The sequence below is a fragment of the Triturus cristatus genome, chromosome 6 (assembly GCF_964204655.1).
Source record: "Triturus cristatus chromosome 6, aTriCri1.1, whole genome shotgun sequence".
In the NCBI taxonomy this organism is placed as follows: Eukaryota; Metazoa; Chordata; class Amphibia; order Caudata; family Salamandridae; genus Triturus; species Triturus cristatus.
Window position 1 is genome coordinate 1897454137 of NC_140589.1, and position 24780 is coordinate 1897478916.

Sequence of the window (24780 nt, forward strand, 5' to 3'; positions counted from 1 at the left end):
AGATAGAGATAGATAGATACACTTCAAAAGATAGATTTGCAAGGATAGATTTACAAAGATAGAGAGATTTGCAAAGATAGGAGTTGCATCGATAGAGGGACAAACAGGTAGATAGAGGGACAGTTGGTATGTTGATCGGCAGGTAGATAGATGGGTAGATTGACACACACAGAGGTAGATAGATAAGATTGCAAAGCGAGACCGGATAGTGCAGATTCAATTAGAAATATAATAGTTAAATATATAAGCACAGCAAACGAGTACTGAAAGCAAACTAGCAAGACAGACAAACAGAACACACATACAAAGTTGGTTTACAAGAATAGCTGTATTCCTCAATTAAAATACATACAGGAGGGCAGGTATAAATGCATTTATTTGCGTACATTCTAAAAAGTAAATTACTTTATAAAGAATAGATGCAAATGGACCACTCCTGGTATACTGTGACGTAGCATCAATCAAATAAACACAGACATCTACAAAAGAAATTTCAACATCATTAGCAGGAACTGATACACTGGAATGTGTCCTGTGATGTGAAGAGTTGGTAGAAAGCTTTAAACACTCAGGCAACACTAACATAATTAAGAACAAATGAAAACACTGGCACTGAAGGAAACTACTTCCTTGTAAAAGAGTAAAATCCAGTCACTCAAAGTGAAGTTAGCCAGTAACTGAAGTAGGAAGACCCACTGCCCGAAGCTGCATTCTTTAGTGGGCAGAATTAAAATGTGAATGGCACAACAACTGACCCATGGATGGAGAGCTGGAAGCCCCTTTAACCCCTTCAGCGCTGCGCGGATTTCCGCGCAGTGCTGAAGGTTCTGAGCGCGGGCGGGGCCATGACGGAACGGCTCCGTCATAAGCACAGCCCAACCGACGTGCATGACGGAACCGTTCCGTCATAAGCGTCGAAGGGGTTAAGTAAGCATGTTACGCATGTAATTTCTAATAAATAAAGAATTTGGTTAACACCAGACCAAAAACGGGAAATGGTGCATGTGTCATTCTTTAGGTGTGCAAATTTGTAGAGAAACATCTGCATGCCTACAGAATGATGCAACAGTAGCCACATCATTGCAACTTTTGTTTTTCTTTCTTGATGTGGTGTAGCATTGGGAAAGCCTTTATATCTAAAAGGTGACACTTATTGACTTTGCCAATGTGTGTTTGAAATGGTTGTAAACCTCCTGTTCCTTGTGTAGGTCTGGTCAGAGCCTTGGATCTCTGGAGTTACACTATGTAGAAGATGCTCAGATTACCTGGGTCCTATTCCCAGGCTCTCTGATAGTATAAAGGACTACCTTGCATCAGTTGCTTATGTTTCCCATTGTTCTTGTGATGCTCTCTGTTGCATGGTCCATTCACTGGAAAAGTCTCCATCTTTTGTTATTTTTTAGGCCATGATATTAGTAAGAATTCCCTAGATAAGAAGGGAGGCATCTGGTCACTATGGATTTAACAATGTAGTGTGTCATGGGGAGAGGGGCTCACTCACTGAACAGTAACCTTCTCTGGTGTCTTGGTCACTCCTTGAGTCCAAACTCTTCTATAATGGGATCACTGTGCCCTTACTCTGCCTACTGCATCTTTACCTTGAAAGTATAATCTCGAATTTCTTTAGCACATTTGTCTATATGGACAATTAAATGTCGCAATGAGTTCCAATAGATGTTTGTGAGTGACTCTGCAATTCAGCTTATTCATGACTTATTTTTCTTAATCTAACAGGTGAAATAAATGCAGTAATAAATGAAAAAGTTCAAGGCTTTAAACATCACTTGTGTAGGCAGCCATGTAAAAACAGTAGGTCTCGAAATCTCTTCCCTTGAAGGCTAAAGCCTCACCAAAGTCTTACTACAGCAGAAAAACCAAACTGCCCAATGAGGTCTGTACTTGGCTATTTGGTATCAGATAATTTACAAAGAAGACATAACACACTGACCTACTAAAGCAAGTCTGATGAGGTGCTTATTACGAAGAAGAGCTTACCTGGTATCAGAAAGAAGACACAAGTGAGAAATTGTATAAATATCTACAATTTGACAACACATTTATTAGACAGAGAAAGAACAAGTGTGACATCATCAGTGTCATACTGGAGAAAAACCATATAGATGGACTGACTGTGGAAAAGTGTTCTTTGCAATGCAAGACCTAATGCAGCATCAGAGTGTTCACATAGAGGAGAAACCACATAAATGTATAGAATGTAATAAAGTGTTCAGAACGAAGGGGAACCTAAAACAGCATCAAAAAATTCACAAGGGTGAGAAACCCTATAAATGTACAGAATGTGACAAAGCATTTATTAACAATGGACACCTAACTCAGCATCAGAAAGTCCATACCGGGGAGAAACGGTATAAATGCAATAAATGTGATAAAGTATTTAAAACAAATAGACAGCTAAAACGACATCAGAAAATCCACACTGGGGAGAAACCATATCAATGTACAGTGTGTGACAAAGCATTTATAACAAATTCAGAGCTGAAGCAACATCAAAAAGTCCACACTGAGGATAAACAATATAAATGTACTGAATGTGATAAAGTGTTCAGGTGGAAGAATAATCTAAAGCTCCATAGGCAAACCCACACTGGGGAGAACCCACATGAACGTACAGAATGTAATAAAGTATCACAAAGCAACACAAACCTAAAGCAGCATCAACAAATTTACACTGGGGAGAAACTGTATAAATGCACAGAATGTGAAAAAGCATTTATAACAAATGGAGTGTTAAAGCAACATCAAAAAGTCCACACTGGGGAGAAACCATATAAATGTACTGAATGTGACAAGGCATTTATTAGAAAGTCATATCTAATGCAACATCAAAAAGTCCACACCGGGAAGAAACCCTATGAATGTACAGTATGTGACAAAGCATTTATAACAAATGGAGAGCTAAAACGACATCAGAAAATCCACACTGGAGAGAGACCATATCAATGTACAGAATGTGACAAAGCATTTATAACAAATGGAGAGCTGAAGCAACATCAGAAAATCCACACTGGGGAGAAACCATATCAATGTACAGAATGTGACAAAGCATTTATTACAAATGGAGAGCTAAAACAACATCTGAAAGTCCACACTATAGAGAAACCATATCAATGTACAGAATGTAATAAAGTGTTCCGAAGGAAGAAGAATCTAAAACAGCATCAAAAATTCCACACTGGTGAGAAACCCTATAAATGTACTGGATGCAACAAGGCATATATTACCAACGCACACCTAGCGCAACATCAGAAAGTCCACGCAGGAGAGAAACCATTTCAATGTACTGAATGTGACAAGGCATTTATTACAAATGGTGGTCTGAAACGACATGAAAAAGTCCACACTGGAGAGAGACTATTCAACTGCACTGATTGCGAGAAGGCATTTATTAGAAAGTCACATCTAGCAGAACATCAGAAAGTCCACACAGGAGAGAAACCCTATGAATGTACAGAATGTGAGAAGTCATTTATTAGAAAGTCCCATCTAATGCGACATCAGAAAGTCCACACCAGGGAGAAACCGTATGAATGTACTGAATGTGACACGGCACTTATTACTCATGGACATCTAACAATACATCAGAAAATCCATGCTGGGGAGAAACCGTATAAATGTACTGAATGTGACAAGGGATTTATTGCAAAGTTAAGTTTAATACACCACCTGAAAATTCACACAGGAGAAAAACCGTATAAATGTACTGAATGTGAAAAGGGATTTATTACAAGGCAAAGGTTAATAGTACATCAGAGAGTCCATACAAGGGAGGAACTGTATAAATGTACAGAATGCACCATGGCATTTATTACAAGGAAGAGGTTAGTAGTACATCAGAAAGTTCATACCAGGGAGAAACCCTATGAATGTACAGAATGTAATAAAGTGTTCCAAAGGAAGAAGTATCTAAAACAGCATAAAAAAATCCACGCTGGTGTTAAACCGTATAAATGTACTGAATGCAACAAGGCATATTTTACCAATGGACAGCTAATGCTACATCAGAAAGTCCACACAGGAGAGAAACCATATCAATGTCCTGAATGTGACCAAGCATTCATAACAAATGGAAAGCTGAGGCGACATCAAAATGTCCACACTGGAGAGAGACCATTCAACTGCACTGATTGCGAGAAGGCATTTATTATAAAGTCACAGCTAACACAACATCGGAAAATCCACACTGGAGAGAAACCCTATGAATGTACAGAATGTGAGAAGGCATTTATTAGAAGGTCACATCTAATGCAACATCAGAAAGTCCACACCGGGGAGAAGCCATATGAATGCACTGAATGTGACAAGGCATTTATTACTCATGGAAACCTAATGCAGCATCAGAAAATCCACACTGGGGAGAAACCGTATAAATGCACTGAATGTGGTAAGGGATTTATTGAAAAGCAAAAATTAATACACCACCTGAAAGTTCACACAGGAGAGAAACCATATGAATGTTCGGAATGTGACAAGGCATTTATTACAAGGCAAAGGTTACTAGTACATCAGAGAGTCCACACAGGGGAGAAACCGTATGAATGTAGTGAATGCAACAAGGCATTCATCACAAGGCAAAGGTTAATAGTACATCAGATAGTCCACACTGGGGAAAAACCATATGAATGTAAAGAATGTGACAAAACATTTATTACAAAGCAAAATTTAACACGACATCTGAAAGCTCACACTGGGGAGAAACCATTCAACTGCACTGAATGTGAGAAGACTTTTATCAGAAAGTCACAATTAATGCAACATCAAAGTGTCCACATAGGGAGAGAAACCTTATGAATGTACAGAATGTGACATGGGAACTATTAAAAGGCCATTGTTAATGCTACATCGGAAAGTCCATACTGGGGAGAAACCCTATGAATGTCCTGAATGGAACTGAGCATGTATTGCAAAGGACAGTTTAATGCAACATCATTAAGTTCACAAAGGTGAGAAACCATATTGATATTAGAATGTAAGAAAGTGTTCAGAAGGAAGACTAGCCTAAAGCAGCATCAACAAATCCACCCTGGGGAGAAGCTGAATAAATGTACTGAATGTGACAATTCTTTTATTTGCAGGGTACAGCTGACACGGTAACAATAAATTAACACAGAGGAAAAAGTCATGATGTTAGAAAATGCATATCACTGCACTCAGTGTGGCAAACGCAAAGCTAATGCAACATCAGAAAGTCATTACTAGTAGGACACCTGTCCTATACACAGGAGCAACACCATAGTAGGTCTCAAAATTCACTCACCCACTCACTACTGCGAGTCATATTTTATCAGGTCAGGCTATTTTTAGTATCTAATGGTCCGTTCTGGTGAGTGAACTTAAGCTGAAAGGAACAGGTGTTCTGTTCCTTCAGAAAATGAATGAACAATAAAGATGCCTTTAAATCTTGTTTTTATCTTGAAAGATTTGCTGTCTGTTGAAGGACAGAGGTCAAATATTAGTTTGTCTTTTTACTAATGGCTGCTTATCTTGGAAAATGGTGTTTACTTTTCTTTCTCCTACTACAGTTGGAGTTTTTTAGTCAATGGAGCTGTTGATTAATCATTGGGAAACAAAAAGGCTGTAGTATGTCAGTTTTCTTTCTAACAAAATGTAAATAGCTTGCAAATTTATAGTTCAAAAATGTCAGGAACTATTATAGCAAATTTTATTAAAATTCTAAAGTGTGATGCAAACAAACATTTAATTGCAAAATAAATCAGAACACTTTACTTGGTGATGTGCAAGTTACAAATATTTGCAGAAACTCAATTTAAAAACATTGTTTGTACACTCTATAGTGATATGAGTAAAACCACATATCAGTGGGAAATTTTGTGGCCATTTCAATAGAAAATCGGCTTACTGTAAATGGCTGTGTGCTACCACTTCAGGCTTTCGTTATGTATTTATTAAAAGTGATAGTTTTTAAATATGATTTGAGAAACATTCCTGCCCATGCCATAATGACAATGCTGTTAATGAACAAAGAGGCAAATCAGGGGTCATGTATATCCTATATGTGGCTATATTTCTATTATATATGGAGCAAATGTTTAGTCTATTAAAACAAATAAAATAGTTTGTTGTACAACAGACATGCTGAACTCATATATTTGACTGTGCTCTCACATTTAACAATGAAGAAATTGGTGGCTCAGTGAATTAAAATATTTTCCTCGGATCACATAATTTGAAAGCAGTTTCTGGGTCAAGAGCATTACAATTATTTAAGTAGATTATTTAAGTCAACAGACCTGCAGGTCTGGTAAAATGTTTATGATTTTTCGAATGTGACAAATCCATCATTACTAAGGGAAAATTAATGCAGCATCTGAAAATCCACACTGGGAAGTAACTGAAGCAATAAATGTGACCAGTTGCTGATCAGATAATCTGTATTGGCAGAAACAACTTTTTCTTGTAAAATGTTTTTTCACAGGTTGAACCTAATGTGTCAACATGCATTCCTGGTAGAAAGTGTATTTGCCTTCAGTGTGACAAGACATTCATTACAAAGGAATAGCTAACACTTGATCAGAAATTATACACTGGGGAGAAGCCATGTGCATAATATAAATGTGAAGAGCATTTCCTACCACAAGCTCTCTGATGAGGCATCCAAATGGCCACCTGGCTTTAAAATGTACTGACTCTGAAGTCCTTTTGTGGAAACAGCCTGAGTTCCTATGTCACAAAATCGACAACTGCACACAGATATAAGGGGATAAAATACCTAAACAAAATGTGGAACAAAGGAACAGAAATAGTGTCAGTGATTGCAGGTGCTGAAGGATTGGTCAAGAAAATGTCCTAGGACAACTTAGATCTTTCCCACAGAAGTGACAATATGAAAATTCCAGAGAGCATCAAACTTCAACAGAATGCAAATGTTACAGAAAGCAACATCTGGATTTCTTTCCCTGTTCCCAGCCTACGGTGGCATAAGGACTAGTTTAGCTACCTTGTGATAAGACATGTCTCTGCCTATTTACGCAGTTTTGTCAAATTGTTCTGCACGGCCTTCTAGGGCTCAAGTCACAGTTTTGGGCACATTTGTGATAATAATATTCAGAGTTTGTTATCTAGGATGTTATGCTCATGCTGTTTATTATTGACATTTTGTTTCTTTCACTAATAGTAATGCCCAAGAGAGGACAAGTGGAGTTTTGGGTTCGGTTGGAAGTCAGATGCTACTGGCCTTATAGGTTTACAGCCCCCAAAGTACATATGCATCAGGTTTATGGTCTCATGCGGGACAGGAGCTGTCACAATTTGCACAGGCATTGCAGGACAGTTTGCTTGCAACCTTCGAATAAGAGGCTTCTACTTACAGCAGTGATTACAATCTCCTCTCTCATATATAGGCCACAATTTTATTCTTTCTACTTTTGTAGTGTATTTTTAACATGCTGATCTGTAATAAATAAATATCTACTGAAAGTGTCACGAACACTCACCGGACCTCTGCCCCCTCGACCTCCCTCATGGAAGACGCGGGCCGTTGGTATCGGTCCGCGAACCAGTTCCGCGAGATGCGGGTCAAATGGGGGACTACCGCAGCTGCCACGGAACTTCAAATCCTATCAGCCTATGGGCCGGCGACGCGCGCGCACAGGAAGTGACGCGGCGCAAGAGCCAGGAACCCATTTAGCCCGGTAAGCGAGGAGATACGCTCGCAGATTATCCTGGAGCCTGACCTGAACCTCGTCGCTGAATCGTGGTGTTCCCCGGGTGCGGTAAGGGTGTCAGTGACACCACCAAGAGTCCTTTCGTGCACACGTTCGTGCTTTCTTCGAACTGGTAAACTGTAACTGCCAAACCAAACTACTTGTTCGAGAGACTTTGTCAGGGAAATACTTATCCTACCTGAGTGAGTGCGTGGAGCGCTCGGAAACTAGTGACATTTACCAGGTGGTATGACTTAATACCACGCTGTGGATTTCATTGCTCAACATTGTTCTGCCTTATCAGATGTCAAAGCTCAACGCCTAATGTTATACGTGAAGCCTACCATGTACCGCTGATATGTGTGTGTGTGTTTGTGTTGTCTTCTAGCTGGGGGTTTGTAGAGTGGCCGCTAGGCTGCAGCATAAGACCTTCTTTCCCCAGTGAGGCCTACCAGCACACCCTTTCTGGTGGGTACATGTTTTATGCCCTATAAAAGAAACTAAGGTATATTCATCTGCTGTACAAACAAGGGGGGGTTTATGTGTTGTTTGTTTATCAACAGTTGTGCCCTTTGGGTAACGTATACAGACCTGAGGCATCCCTGAGCACCCTGCATCTAGCTGGCCTTGAAGAGGCTTTGACAAATCTTAATCGCCCTTCTTCTGGCAAAGCTAGCTTTGGTTCTTTTCCTTTACAGGTAGACCTAATCGTTTATGAGAGACAAGTGGGTGATATTGTTGTTTACGGTAAAGGCGGTATTGCTAACAGACCCTGTGCTTCCTTTACAGATCTCCCTCCCCGCTGTTCCCTTCCTTTCCTTCCCCCCGATTGATCCCCTTAAGCTTCTGTGCCTTTACGGCAACTCGGAATTAGGGTTGTCAATAGGGGGGCCCCCATTGAGCAACAAACCGATCCTGAGAGGCCTTCGCGGGACCTGACAGAAAGTGCTGACTGCAATCCTAGATGTTTGAACACAGTAAACGTTCTTATACTGTACATTGGATATAGGTATTTACGTTTCTAAAGTGCTCTCAAGTCCATTCAGGCTATGCCTGCGCAATAGAAAAAACACATAAATAAATTTGTTTGCCTGAATAGGGAAAGACAAACAAAGGTTTTATCTCCCCACAAGCCTTGTTTCAAAAGGATAAACTCTGTGGCCACCATTGGGCGGGAGGGAGGGGATGTTGATGAGAATCATACAGAGGATTTATGCTAGAGACCCCCTTGGTTTCTTCCAGTGTGAGTAAATGGCATAGTATCCCCCTTGGTGTCTTGCATTGATGTGGATGAAATTCATTCAATCCCGATCCTTTCTATAATTATTTATACATTTTTTTTCCGAGTGCTTTATAAAATGCAAACATGACCCGAAAAAATCCGAGCACAGTACATAGGAAAAGATAGTGCTGGTTACATATATAAGCTTAGTACAACTTATAGCACATCAACACAACCTGAGAGAGACATTGTATACATTTGATCAACTTTATGTCCCCATACCTAGATGGAGGTGGTCTATGATGTCATTGTTGATTATGTTGACGGGATAACACATCCAATGATGTGTCCTGTTTACAATCGTGACTCATGGTCACTAACTAGCTTGACAAAGCTCTTTCCTGTTCCAGAGCCTACTATAATGCACTGTCATGACAAATGCAACAGAGCTGTACCACACTTTCACTGTCCTGGTCTCCGACTGGACTCCCACCTAGTAACAATGAAAAAAACCCATAATATTACTGAACTGAATGGGCCCATCTGGTGGACAGATGGTGGCAATTGATAGGCCATTATATCACCATCCTGAAGACATTGATATTTGGATAGAGACTCTGCACACAACATCGTCTTTCTCCGATTGCAGCCCGGCCACCAAGAAACTCCCTTGACCAATGCCGGTGCTGCTCACATGCAGCATGAGAGCAGTGCTCTGATTGGAGGGAGCAGCCTCACTCGGTGCTTCACAGCGCTCTGGAGGCCTGCACTTGCTCTAACCCAGCTGTCTTATGACCGCTGGGTTAGAGATATTTAAAGTGAGCATGTGTGGCTGGCAGTCGCAAGATGGTTGGCCAAAAAGACATGTACAATTTAAACAGTGCATTCACATCCCTCCCTGCTAAAGTCACTCAACTGGCCCCACCCTTCCTGACGCTCTGTTCGGGATGGGGGATGAAAAATAAAATGCTAATGAATTACCATTTTATATTCCATCTCTGGGGTCGTTTAAGTAGGGGGCTGTTCCTCCGCTCCAGAGGAGGAGGTACCCCTGCTTTCTTACCTTTAAGATTGTAAAAGAGGAAGGCACTCAGACAGTGTCAGTATTCCTGCCACAGCTCACCTCTCATGACTATCACAATATACCAGCATGACTCATATCATTCCTTCCAACACTTATGAATGAACAAACGTCTTGTACCCTGGCTTTTGACCATATTACATGCTGTTGGTAATTGCTAGATACAGCTGGTGTTCTCCTGTTTGTTTCAAAAGGCTTTATTTCTTTCACAAATGATTTACCATGCATATGCAAGGTCAGGTTTCAGGCGGCACAGAAATATCCAGAAAACCCACCAGAATAAGCATCACGCAATCAGCATAGATGATCTCAACTGGAACCTTCTTGAAGGCAGGCCTCATCAAACTAATCCCTTGCAACAGTTCCTTGCAATAAGCATTTAGAATGCGACCTTTGTGAACAGTCTAAACCACCTAGAAGACAGCCTCATCAAATTAATCATATGGCCTGTTCCTTGCTATAAGCAATTGAATGCGACCTTTGTGAACATTCTAAAACATCTTATAGAAGAGAGCCTCATCAAATTAATCATCTGCACCTATTCCTTTCTATGTGCAATTAGAATGCAACATTTGTGAATGTTCTAAAGCAGTCTTATTTAAAGGCCAGCCACACTCCTCCCTTCACTTAGTCTCTTCCCCTGCCACTTACCTGTTTCCCAGTTTCCAGGACTCTGTCTTGCCAGCTCACTTGATCCTCCCGCTTCGACCTCACTATAAAGAACGTCCTGAATGAATCTTGCACCTGGATGGAAAAAAGAACTAGCAGAAAAGGAGAGACGCACTAACAGATTTGATTTTATTACGCGCTGAGCTCAATCACATCGTGCTGCAAACAAAGGTACACAGTGTTTTTGTTCAACTTGTACATACTGTTGACAGGGCTCTGCCAGAGAGGAGTTTGGTATGGTTAACCCCATCCAAATTTGCTTGTGGGTTTTATGCTGAAATCAATCTCACTAGTTTCAAAAATTTTGATAAAGGAGACTCTATGGACAATCCAAATGAAAACAACAACAACAAAACTAAAGGTTTGGTTGAGATTTGAAAAGCTTTCGTGAGGTGATACCTTAAGAGACAGAGTTAATACTAGACTAAAGCCTTATTATTTGTTTATTTATAGGTACCATATCTGCTGGTACCATTGATCCGACTGGTGTGAATGCCTGCTGCAGTGTTACTGTTGAGTAGACAAGTCACAGCATCTTTGATTCTACACGCTTTCTCCATCCCTACCCTCTACCCCCTGAAATTTGCCATCAGAGCAGTGTCTTCTCCTATAATCTGAGGGCAAGTCTCAGAGGATTCGGGAATTAGCGTTGCCACCCCATTGGAATCATCTGGGATCCAGGTAGGTGGCTAGTGACAGAAGCCTAAGCCACACACCTAACATTTATTTCAAGCGGTGCTATGACCAATCAAGACCAACTATTCACAGACAATCTAGCACGTGCCTTATCATGGGACCTCAATGACGCTAACAATCAGTCTGAGTTAATGCAGCAGTTGCAATTAGATCTAAATAGGTTAAAAGCAGAAAATGCAACACTTAAGGAAGAGTTGAAACAATAAAGGACACATTTCACACAATGGAGGGATACTAAACCCATGGATAGTCTCCCAGTTTTGACCCAGCCTGTGTTTGGAAGAATCATTTCAGAGAGGGGCATTTACAAGTACTGACCAGAATCTGCATGTACAAGTCTCTACATCCAGTTCTGTGCACTTAGCAGCTCCAGATGCTTTCATGGCGACAGTACTAAATTTGCACCTATATGAGTCAATGGCAATTACATTTCCTATGCAAACCTTAGGCTTTCCTCAATGACGCTGCTAAAGTAGGGTTATTTGGGAGGTGTATCTGCTAACTGGACAATTCCTTTATTAGAAAGAAATGATCCCCTGTTGTACAACTATTCTGTTTTTAAGGCTGCCATGACTAAGGTATTTGCAAAACATGTTTTTATTAGGGGTGGGCGGAATATGCGTAATTGCGTTACGCAAATCTCCGCGAAACGGTAAAAAAATCTCCGCGAACACGCAGAAATTCCGCGAACACGCGGAATTGCTTGTTCGCGATGCTTTTTCCTGTTCACAATTGCTGTTTGCGTGCTCGGGGAGAAATATCTCGCGAACACGCATTTTGAGAACGCAAACAAGCAAAGATTTCGCGAAATCGCGGAAAGCAGGCTTTTGAGCAATTTCGCGTTCTCCGCGGAACGCGAAATTACGCAAATTCCGCAAATTCCGCGAGTGGAACGGAATTTACCGCCCTGGCCTAGTTTTTATCCAAGCAAGTGACAATGAGCAATTTTCTTTGTTTACAGCCTTTTTTTTTTTTTTTACACCTGCGATAAGATTCTAACAACCTGCTGACTTATATCACTACTTTCAAAGGGCTGGTGGCAGAAACGTGCTGGCCAGAAGAGAAAAGAACATCTTTATTCTATCGAGAGTTAAGAGATGACCTTAAAGATTCCCTCTCATGCTTCGTTGATTGCTCGATGATTTTGCAGAATTTATTAATCTTTTGGTTAAGCTAGATCACCGATTGGGCGAGCGAAAGGGTGACTGATCTCGCAGTGACACCAGAGTAATTGTTCTGAAAACCAAGAAGGAGTCAGACAGTTAGACTCTTGATACTGAACCTATGCAGATAGGAAGTATAAGTGGTCCACTATCCAATGAGGAAAAGGAAAGTCACCACAAATCAAGCCTATGTCTTCATCGTGGCAAAGCTGGTCATTTCGCTAGGAAATGTTCTGCAAAGCCAAAAAAGACTAAGACTGCAGCTAGTGTAGAGGTCAATCAAGAACAGGGAAAACTAGGCCCTCTACCAGAAGGGAGATAGTCTTGTTGACAGAAGCCGTACAGAACTCACAATACTGACCAGTGTATGAACGCGAATTCTGCGGCATCTGACTTTCCGAGTCACACTAATCCTATCGCCACAGCAGAGGCACATAATATCCATGCCTATTGACTCAGGGGCCACAGGCAATTTTTTCCATCGAACCCTAGCTGTTATGCTCAGACTCACAAAGTTCCCAAAGAAAAACCTGAGCCTGAATGAGCAGTAGATGGTTCAGAGTTGACTTCTGGACTAGTTTGTTTTCAGACAAAGGTTCTAACCTTAGTGTGCAATAATGGGCATACTGAATGAATCATCTTTGATCTAATAGACACTCCTACCTTTGGGGTAATTTTGGAAGTACCTTGGCTAGAACACTATAATCTAAAAATCAATTGGGTATACCGCACCGTAACCTTGGACTCTCCATTCTGCACTACGACCTGCTACCATGAGGCTCCAGATGTGTGAATACCTTGCATTGTGTCTTGGTCCAAGAAACAGAAAACCTTAAACTACCCAAAGAATGTAAGGACTTTCAAGATCTTTTTGACCCTGTGAAAAGCAACCGAACTGCCCCCACACAGAGCCTTTGATTGCTGCATAGATCTCTTCTTTGTACCTAAGAAGAATGGGGAGTTGAGAGCTTATGTGGATTATAGAGTGGTCAATAAGGTGACTATTAAGAATCGCTATCCTCTCCAGTTAATTCCGGTACTACTTGAACAGGTCAGAAATTCCACCATTTACATGAAACTCGATTTACAAGGAGCTTACCACTTAATCACTGTACTCGAAGGCGATGAATGGAAAACCGCCTTTAGGACTAAGTTTGTGCTGTTTGAGTATACGGTTATGTCTTTCGGGTCATATAATGCTCAGGCAGCATTTCAATATTTCATTAACAAGGTCTTGATGGAGTTTTTGGATGTGTGCAATTGTCTACATAGACATTCTGATTTATTCAGACTCAGAACAAGAACATGTACAGCATGTACACGCCATCTTGCAGTGCCTTAGTTAAAAAGCTCTCTTTGCTAAATTCAAATGTTCCTTCCATGTACAGTCAGTAGAGTTTCTGGGTATCACGTATCTTCGACAGGCATCACTAGGGATCCCAGGTAGAAGCCATTCCCAATTGGACAACTCCAACAAATGTCAAGGAAATTCAACAGTTACTTGGCTGTGCCAATTTTTATCGTTGTTTCATCCCACACTCTTCAAAAATAGTGGCACCCATAACATAGCTGCTAAAAAAGGGCCAATCATTTGCGTGGTCTCCAGAAGCCAATCAGGCGTTGCAACTGTTAAAAGCTAAATTCACCACCGCACCCATTCTTCAGCATCCCAATCCAGAACAGCCCTTTTACGTCGAAGCTGATGCTTCGCAGGTAGCCGTAGGAGGAATTTTATCTCAAAAGAAACCAGGAACTGGCCACATGCATACCATAGCTTTTTATTCTCAAAAACGTCTACTTGCGGAGCAAAATTATACGCTTGCTGAAAGAGAACTTCTGGCCATCAAACTGGTGTTCACTGAATGGACATACTGTCACAATATTCCCAGATTATAAAAATTTACAATACTTTAACTCTGTTAGGGCTCTCACCCCCTGTCAAATGAGATGGCTGCATTTCTTTAGTGGGTTCGATTTCATCATCACCTATCACCCAGGGACCAAGCAATTACAGTCTGAGGTTCTTTCTAGACTGGGGTATGCTCACTCTTCTCATTCCACATCAGACTCCCCTACTATCCTTCCACCAGGAAAGATAGTTGCAGCCAGAATGGGCGGCACCGTTATGGCGGCCATGCATGAAGAATATCAAAAACGAAAAGCCGAAGAATGGATCAAAACACCTAACCATACCGTCACAGACTAGCTGTTCCCTCATGCTCACAAACGGAACATCCCTATAGAATTAAGACGCCAGGTAAGTCAATGGAATAGCAACACAGCATTAGCAGGACAACCAAATATAATGAAAATCCTAAGGAATTTTCCAATAAAATCTGGTGAAACAACATGCGGAAGGATATACATGAATATGTATCTGGTTGAAACAAGAACACTCAGACTACACCTGCAGGCTTATTACAGCCTCTACCTATACCCCCAGTTCCTTGGTACACCATTAGTCTGGATTTTATTACCAACCTTCCAGCAAGCAATACCTTCACTACCATTCTAGTAGTTGTTGACATGTTATCAAAAATGGCACATTTCAACCCCCTCAAAAAGATACCCACCGCCGCAGAATTTACTCAAATATTAATTTATCATATAATAAGACTGCATGGTCTATCAGCTAAAATCATCTCAGATCATGGAGTTCAGTTCACATCTAAATTTTGGAGGATAAGTTCGGAAGAGAGTAGCCTTGTCATATGCCTTCCACCCACACACCGAAGGGCAAACTGAACGATTTAACCAATCCCTAGAAACTACACTAACATGCTTACTATCCATGTACACAGGACAATGGGATCAGGCCTATCCCTTAGCTGAATTCACTTATAATAACAGCACCCACTCAGCCTCAAACTACACACCCTTTTTCTTCATGTCAGAACAACATCCTTGGGCACTTCCCATTGATATATCATGAGTTTCTACTATGCTACCTTCAGTCACAGAAAGATCAGAACAACAGCATGAAATTCAAAAACGTGCTAGAACAAGTTTAGCAAAAGCCAAATAGGTCATAAAGGCACAAGATGACAAGCGTAGAACCCCTGCATGTATACACAAGGAGGGAGACAGGGTATGTTATCAACATGACACCTACAACAAGAAGGCCTGAGGAAACAATGACCAAAGTTTTGGGTTCTAACGACATTATCAAGATAATTAATCCAGTCACCATCATGCTATGGCTTGCACCTGAATACACTATCCACCCAGTGTTTCACATTTCACTGATGAAGCCATACCAAATCACCACATGAAAAGATACCCCACCCCAGCCATTCTGATTAATGGCCAACAAGAGTGCGAAGTTCACTGTATCCTGGATTCTAAACGATCTCAGGGAAAAGTACATTACCGTATAAATTGGAAATGTTATGACCCTTCAGAGCGTTCCTGGGAACCATCCTCCTGGTTCATGCCCCCTGTCTGTGGTGAGACGATTTCATGTCCTCCACCCCACCAAACCACGACTTGTAAGACTGCCTTTGGGAGGGGTGACTGTCAGGTTTCCTGCCACAGCTCACCTCTCGACTATCACAGTATACGACATGACTCATATCATTCCTTCCAACACTTATAAATGAACAAACTTCTTGTACCCTGACGTTGGACAATATTACATGCTGTTGGTAATAGCTAGCTACAGCTGGTTTTTCCTGGTTTGTTTGAAAAGGCTTAATAGCTTTTACAAATATTTTACAATGCACATCCAAGGTCAGGTTTCAGGTGCCATGGAAACATCCAGAAAATCCACCAGAATAAGCATCAAGCAACCGGCATAGATTACCCCAAAGTGAACCTTCTGTAAGACACCCATCAGCATATTTATCCCCTGTACCTGTTCCTTGATCTAAGCAATTAGAATTCAACCTTTGTGAGCATTCTAAAACACCTTCTAGAGGACAGCCTCATCATATTAATCATCTGCTCCTGTTCCTTGCTATAAGCAATTAGAACGCAACCTTTATTAACATTCTAAAACACTTTGATAAGACAGCCTCATCAAATTAATCATCTGCACCTGTTTCTTGCTATAAACAATTAGAATGTGACCTTTATGAACATTCTAAAGCAGTCTTATTAAAAGACCGTCCACACTCCTCCCCTTCACTTAGCCTCTTCTCCTGCCACTTACATGTTTTCCGGCTCCCGGGACTCTGTTTTGCCAGCTCCCTTGATCCTCCCGCTTCAACCTCACTGCAAAGAACGTCCTTCATTAATCTCACACCTGGATGGAAAAAAGAACAAGAGAAAAAGGAGAGACGCATTAACATATTTAATTTTACTACACACTGAGCTCAGTCACATCGTGCTGCTAACAAATGTACTCAGTGTTTTTGTTCAACTTGTATATACTATTGGCCGGGCTCTGCTAGAGAGGAGTTGGGCGAAGCTACCCCATCCAAATTTGCTTGTGGGTTTGAGGCTGAAATCCTATTCACTACAGTTTCCAAAAAGTTTGATTAAAGGAGCCTCTATGGAAAATCTAAATGAAAACAAAACTAGACTAAAACTAAAGGTTGGTTGAGATTTGAAAAGCTTTCGTGAGGTGATACCTTAAGCAATAGAGTTAATACTAGACTAAAGCCTTATTCTTTTTTTGTTTATAGGACCATATTTGCCGGTACCCTTCATCAGACTGGTGTGAACGTCTGCTGCATTGTTGCTGTTGAGTAGACGAGCTACAGCATCTTTGAGTCTACACGTTCTCTCCATCCCAACCCCTGGGATTTGCCATCGGAGCAGTATCTCCTCATGTTAACCTGAGGGCAAGTCTTGGAAGGATTCAGGAACTAGAGTCGTAGCCCCATTGGAATCATCTGGAATCCAGGTAGGTGGCTTATGACAGACAGTGTTAGAGTAAGATAAGGTCTACCCAGCCCACAGTTCACCAGCTACTAAGACTAAAATAACCAACCACAGTCTCAAGACAAGTTACGTCTCTCATTGATTTTGAAGAAGGACAGGCTTCTAACACTGCAGTTATAACTAACACTGTGGAGCATCACATGAGTCTGAGCAACAATGTGATTGATGCCAATCGAGCCACTGAGGCTGGACCGTAATGCTCTGGCAAAGTTATTCATGAAATTTATTTGAGTAGGGGTTTGTTGGGAAAGCTGTTTGGATGACTTTGATTAGAACACAGGTAGCAGAGGGGTTTGATGTCAAAAATACTTCTAATCTGACAGATAAGCATAGAGGAAAGAGAGTTGAAACTACAGACACAACACATATGATTAGGGCAAGCCCCGAATGTAAGATTAAGCTGCCCACCTAGAATGTGAGAGGGGTGAATGACCACCACAAGGCTCGACTGATGATCGCGTACCTCAATAGACTTAAAGTGGATGTTGCAGTAATTCAGGAGACGCGTTCTGCTTCTGTGATTGTTAATCATTTTGCCAAACGATGTAGCTCGTACCTCCATTTCTCTCCCCAGTCCTCCTTTGCTAGGTAAGTGTGATATTGGTTGAACAAGGCTTGTGATACAGTCCTCTGGACATGTTCTGTTATGGAGGTGGCCGGTGTGTTGTTGTGTTCAATAAGCATGGTCCCAAACTCGACAACCCAATTTTTGTAAACTAAAGCTAGAGACAGGCTTGTGACCTCTTCCACTCGCTATGTAATATGTGGAGAATACTTTAATGCTGCAAGCTGATTTGGATAGCACTGGCAGCAGGTCCAGCCGACACACCCAAGTGTGCACTGTGATGAATGCCCCAAATCCAGAGTGTATACATTCCATTCCATAGTACACGGAATATCTTCCAGGATCGTTTACTGGTTAGGATCTAGAGATTAGATGGGTTCGGGGGAAACTATAACACATTTACCTAGGATTTTGTCTCATCATTCTCCGATTCTGATGACTTTGACCTTCGCCAACTATGTGGGGATACATAGAATGTAGTGGCTGCAGTCATTTGAGCTGTCAGACCCAGTCTTTAAACAGAAACCCGCCAAGGGATTTTATCCCACTTCACAGTAATCCAGGTCGCGGTTGCCTCTGTGGCTACACTGTGGGAAACATTTTGACCCAATATTAGAGAAGAATGCATATCTAAAGTCACTTGATATTAAGATCGGCGAGAAATAGAATGTTACACCTAGAGCAAGAAATATAATCGCTAGAATGAGAATTTGTGAGTACTTCAGCCCAACAAACACAGAGCTATATTAAACCTAAAAAGGCTGAATCTCTGTGACGCAGTGGACAGTGAAGTTAAATTCTTAGATAAGCAAACTACTGCTCAGTGGTGCGGCGAGGGGTGGGGGAGGCACTTGTGCGGTACACTTTCTGATTTGACCAATATGGTTGACTTCAGACATAGTTGCACTAGAAGCCCAGGATGGTGCATATATTGAAATTAGATTTTTATACAGAACTTTACACTGCCACGACGAATATTCCTGTCCAGGGTATATGCACATATCTGGAAAGGACGACCCTGGTATGAATTGAACTGTCCAAAAGAAGACACTGTGCAACCCTATCACTTCTCAAGAGATTAAGTCTGCAATAAAATCAATGGGAAATGTTTTAGCCCCAGGTGGTGACAAGCTCCCGTTGAGTTTTATGAAGAATATGCAACAGAACTTTCTTCATTTCTACTAGAAGTGTACAATGAGGCTTGAGACAGGTACCCTACTCCCAACCATGTGGGAAGCCATTGTGATTACATTACTAAAACCTGGCAAGCCACCGCATAGGTGTGATCATCCCACCCATTGTCACTAAAAGATGTTGACAACAAAATGCTGGCTAAAATTGTTGTAAACAGGTTACTTCCCCTTTCTTTTGCCTTGACTAGTCGTACCAGAACAGTCAGGGTTCATTCCAGGGGGATTAACAACCTGAGCACACATTTTTCAGTTACTTGCCAAATCGACACAAACATTGAGGCAGTATCAGTGTTTTTAGACACAACCAAAGCTTTTGATTCTGTAGAATGGCCCTTCTTACTCACACTAATAGAAAGTGTTAGACCTAACACCTTGGCGTGAGTTTCCCTTCCACTTTTTGCTGATGTGCCTCATGTGTTTTGTTGGTGTTAGCTGCTCAGGGCACTGTGCCACTGCCGATCAGTGCCACAGTGCAAGTGCTCCCTATGAAAAGTGTATACATTGATTGGTGTCCATGTTTGGCTTATTTCGTTTACTATCAGCCCCTAGTAAAGTGCACCAGGAGTGCCAGGGCTTGTAAATGCAAATGCTGCTGGTGGGCTTGCAGCACCGGTTGTGCCCCCCACAGAAGCGGCCTAGCAAAATGTGTCTAAGGTCTGCCATTGCAGATCCTGCGTGCAGTCTGGTACTGTCATGCTGACTGCGCAAGTGCACCTACTTGCCAGTCCCCAAACCTTCCCTTAACTACATATTAGTCACCCCTCTGGTAGGCCCAAGGGCAGGGTGCATTGTAGGCATAAGGTAGGACATGCCCTGATGTGTGTGGCATGTCCTAATAGTGAATTACAGCCATTTTCGTTTTTCACTATTGAAGGCTACCTGCTCTCCATAGGCCAGAATGGGCTGCTGGAATTATTACACTCTATAATCCCAGCGGACTCAGAGAGCATGGTAGAAAGTCAAGTTTAGTATGCCTGAACTCAGAATAATAAAATACTTCTTTTAGTAAAGTTTATTTTAATATCCTGTGATTGTAAATACTACTTTTAGGAAGTTAGTATTTACTTGCTTAGCCATTTCAGTCCGCCTCTGCTTTGTGTGTGTGTGTGCTGCCTAGTTTCAGTGAGGGGCAGCGCTGGGGAATTCCAGGAGACAGGCTGGCTGCCAGGTGCTGGGTAGAGAGATTACACCAGGATGGGTGGGAGGAGTACACCTTGACTCTGAATAGACCTGTGCTCTGCCACCACAATGCTGGCTCCGCCCCCTGTGGAGCGGCTGATGTCTCTGCCCTGTGCACTGAAAGGAAAGAGCAGAGTCACCACAACAAAGTGCTCCAAAACTGGACTGAGCCAGGCACAAGCCCCCTGGCGACAAAGAACAAAAGAAACTGTGTATTAAAGGAGGAGCCCTGCTCCTAAGAAATCAGATCCTGTTTACGCCAAGAAGAAACTCTGCCTGAAGAGGAGGACCTTGTCTCTAAGCCTGAGAGACTGGCCTGTGGTGAGTGCCTTGCTGCAAGAAGGAGAGGAAAAGACTGAGAAAGACTTTTGAATCAACTTGTGCTGTGTGAACAATGTCCAAGGGCTTGCTGGTGAACTTGCCCCCTGAACTGCGCCCCAGGAACAGTGGGCGCTACCCCTCCCAAGAGGAAAAGGAAGCTGCTGCTAGTGAATTGCCCTCCTGACTCCAGAGAACCTGTGCGCCCAATCCTGCCGAGCACCGCGACCTCTGCCCGACTGTGCTGCTGTGAGCACCGTGACGGCCTGCCCTGACTGGCCTGATCAAAGTAAACTGCTGCCCCCTCGAGCCGGAGCTCGCGCCGTAAGACAGGCTTGTCTCCTTTGAGCACCGAGGCTCTGTGGCCCCCGAGCCGTAGAGCCCATCGCAAGGACTGACGCCCACCGGTTCGCCATCACTGGACGACGTTGCAGCGCTGCGCGCTGAATTCACCCCCGAGCCGCCCATCCTTCCTCCCCCCTCGAGGCGAGCTGTGGAAGTCCCGAGGCGCCCCCCCCAAGCACCGTGGTCCTCTGCAAGTGAAGACTGCACCGCGACGTGGGACGGCCCCCCAGCGACTGCCGAGGCCGCCGCAAACTTTCCCTCAAGAACTAAGGTACTGTGCGCCTCAAACTCCCCGGTACGACTCGTACCTTCGACTGTGCGGTCCGGACTGGCTTCCCCGTACGCTGATCCCCGCGGGAAGCGTGAGCTATTGCAAAGGAAGCAGCCCTGAGTGTACGGCGCGTATGGGCACCTGTACGACCCGTACCTTCGTCTGTACGGTCCGTACGGCCCCGTCCGCGTACGCCTATTCACGCGGGAAGCGTGAGTTATCGCAGGGAAGTGTTCCGAGGAGTGTACGGTCCGTACGAAGAGTGGTACGACGCGTACCAACACCCGTACGACACGTACGGACGACGTTTCTACATGCACAGGCCCCAAGAAGGTGTATATTGCCCCCAAAGTGTGCCTTGTAAAGAACTGTGGCCTCTAAGAACCTACCAAGTAACTGGAATCCTATTTAAAACTTAAGAAGACTGTATTTGAAAGCCAACCTGAAGAGTTTATATAAAGCATTATATTTTTACAAATACAGTCTGGTTTCTCTGTGTGGTGGGTTGGTGATTGTTGTGGGATACCTTAAATGCTTAACCTTATGCTCTCTGGAATCTAGCTGACTGCTCGCGCCACGTTACCTAGAGGGGGAGCAGGGGTTATTTTTCACGAGTAATCCTTTGCCCTGACTTAGAGGAATGGATCCCTGCTTGTCGCAAGCGCCCTGGAGCCTACCGGGGAACAGATAGCCGAACTGGAGGACCTGCCAGAGCTGACCCATTGGCAGCAAGAAGGAGGCCCCTCCAGGGAGGAATTCTGCAGGGAGCAGAAAGAATGCCCCTCTCTCGTGGGTATGCGGCAGCAGGCTGCAGCCCAGGCCAATGGTGATCAGTCCGGTACACATTTCATCTACTGGGAGAATGACCTCCTATCCTCAGAGCCTAAGGTTGCTGAACCTGGGTGAGCCCGTGCGCTGGTGGTACCCCAGAAGTTCCGAGCCTTCCTACTGGGGCTGGCTCACGATGTGCCATTAGCAGGGCATTTGGGTCAGGACAAGACCTATGAGAGGCTTGTCACCCACTTTTATTGTCCTCAAATGCACAAGAGCTCAGATGCTCATTGTAGGACCTGCCAGACTTGCCAGGCAAGTGGTAAGAGTGGAAGGAAGCAAAAGGCTCCACTCCAACCTTTCTCTGTGGTCAGTACCCCATTCCAGCGAGTGGGGATTGACATTGTGGGGCCACTGGACTCCAAGACAGCCATGGGCAACAGGTTCATCCTGGTCTTGGTGGACCATGCCACCCGGTACCCTGAAGCCATCCCTCTGAGGACAGTGACGGCCCCCGTGGTGGGACGGGCACTGATGGGAATTTTCTCACGAGTAGGATTCCCTCTAGAAGTGGTGTCTGACAGCGGCACCAATTTAATATCGAAATATATGAAATCCCTTTGGCAAGAGTGTGGTGTAACCTACAAGTTCACCACCCCTTACCATCCCCAAGGAAACGGGTTGGTTGAGAGATTCAACCGAACCCTGAAGGGCATGATTATGGTTCTTGAGGAATCCATGAGGCGTAAGTGGGACGTCCTCTTACCATGCCTTCTCTTTGCGTACCGTGAGGTGCCACAGAAGTCTCTAGGGTTCAGTCCCTTTGAGCTTCTGTATGGCCACCCAGTACGAGGACCTCTTAGTCTGGTCAAGGAAGGCTGGGAGCAATCTCCCAGGAAACCTCCCCAGAATGTATATAGTTACATGCTGGCCTTCAGGAACCAGACTGCGCCCCATCCTGCAGAGCACCGCGACCTCTGCCCGACTGTGCTGCTGTGAGCACCGTGACGGCCTGCCCTGACTGGCCTGATCAAAGTAAACTGCTGCCCCCTCGAGCCGGAGCTCGCACCGTAAGACAGGCTTGTTTCCTCTGAGCACCGAGGCTCTGTGGCCCCCGAGCCGTAGAACCCATCGCAAGGTCTGACGCCCACTGGTTCGCCATCACTGGACGACGTTGCAGCGCTGCGTGCTGAATTCACCCCCGAGCCGCCCCTCCTTCCTCCCCCCTAGAGGCGAGCTGTGGAAGTCCCGAGGCACCCCCCCAAGCACCGTGGTCCTCTGTAAGTAAAGACTGCACCGCGACGTGGGACGACCCCCCCAGTGACTGCCGAGGCCGCTGCGAACTTTCCCTCAAGAACTAAGGTACTGTGCGCCTCAAACTCCCTGGTGCGACTCGTACCTTCGACTGTGCGGTCCGGACTGGCTTCCCCGTATGCTGATCCCCGCGGGAAGCGTGACCTATTGCAAAGGAAGCAGCCCTGAGTGTACGGCGCGTACGGACACCTGTACGACCCGTACCTTTGTCTGTACGGTCCGTACGGCCCCGTCCGCCTATTCACGCGGGAAGCATGAGTTATCGCAGGGAGGCGTCCTGAGGAGTGTACGGTCCGTACGAAGAGTGGTATGACGCGTACCCACACCCGTACGGACGATGCTTCAACGCGCACAGGCCCCAAGAAGGTGTATATTGCCCCCAAAGTGTGCCTTGTAAAGAACTGTGGCCTCTAAGAACCTACCAAGTAACTGGAATCCTATTTAAAACTTAAGAAGACTGTATTTGAAAGCCAGCTGAAGAGTCTATATAAAGCATTATATTTTTACAAATACAGTCTGGTGTCTCTGTGTGGTGGGTTGGTGATTGTTGTGGGATACCTTAAATGCTTAACCTCATACCCTCTGGAATCTAGCCTGACTGCTCGCGCCACGTTACCTAGAGGGTGAGCAGGGGTTATTTTTCATGAGTAATCCTTTGCCCTGACTTAGAGGAAAGGGTCCCTGCTTTGTGCAAGTGCATACCGACGCCAACCAGAGACCCCGGATTCTAACAGAAAGGATGGGAGTGGGCATAGTTGTGCTCAAATGGGTCACTCTACTATACACCACCCGAAGGCAAGAATAAAGGTCAACAATTTATTGTCTTCTCCAATATCGATACATAGGAGCACCAGGCAAGGCTTTTCCTTTCTCTTCTATTCTTTTTGCCCTACCTGCGGAGCCACTCGCCAGCCTTCATCCACCACCACAGAGGCTTAAAATTAATGTGCACAGTGTCGTTCTCTCGATGTATGCAGACAGCATTCTGCTAGTGCTCAAGGATTCTGCGTCTAATCTTCATCCTATAATTACTGAAATAACTACATTAGAGGAATGGTCTGGATTAAAAATCAATTTGTCTAAGTCAGCAATGATGCCCCTAACCAGGTGGACAATTACCCCTGAGATGCAGGTACCGCTGAGGTGGCAATTGGAACCTGTAAAATACCTGGGAGTTGGGCATTATTAGGATTTGTCCACAATAAATAGTGAAAACTATGGGAAGTGCGTGACCAAAGTACTAAACGGATAGATGGATCAAAGTGCTGATATCAGTGACAGGGGAATTGCCTTATGAAGATGGTGCTGCACCCTAAACTGTTACATCTATTTCAGAATATCCAGATCCCACTAAATAAAGCTGAATCAGGATATTCTCAGTTAATAAAATCGCTATGGGGAGGTGGGCAGCCCGGAATAGCGTGGAG

The 24780-nt window shown here is 43.7% G+C and overlaps 2 protein-coding genes across 3 annotated transcripts in view; both read left to right on the forward strand.

The window, feature by feature from the left end:
* Window positions 1-24780, forward strand: part of LOC146822353 (uncharacterized) — a 74515-nt gene that overhangs the window by 37958 nt on the left and 11777 nt on the right. Inside the window, exon 2 of one of the 2 annotated variants that reach the window (XR_014963261.1) lies at window positions 17139-17359. Coding sequence is in view for 1 of the 2 variants with exons in the window: in XM_085613438.1 (XP_085469564.1) it covers window positions 2152-4809 (2658 nt within the window). In the remaining variant the exon portion in view is untranslated. Of the gene's footprint in view, window positions 1-1734; window positions 6413-17138; window positions 17360-24780 lie in introns of those variants that run through there. The other variant, XM_085613438.1, reaches the window with a different exon arrangement.
* LOC146822354 (uncharacterized) overlaps window positions 17225-24780 on the forward strand; it is a 160302-nt gene continuing 152746 nt past the window's right edge. Inside the window, exon 1 of the mRNA XM_085613449.1 lies at window positions 17225-17359. The gene's annotated coding sequence lies outside the window, so the exon portion shown is untranslated. The remainder of the gene's footprint in view (window positions 17360-24780) is intronic.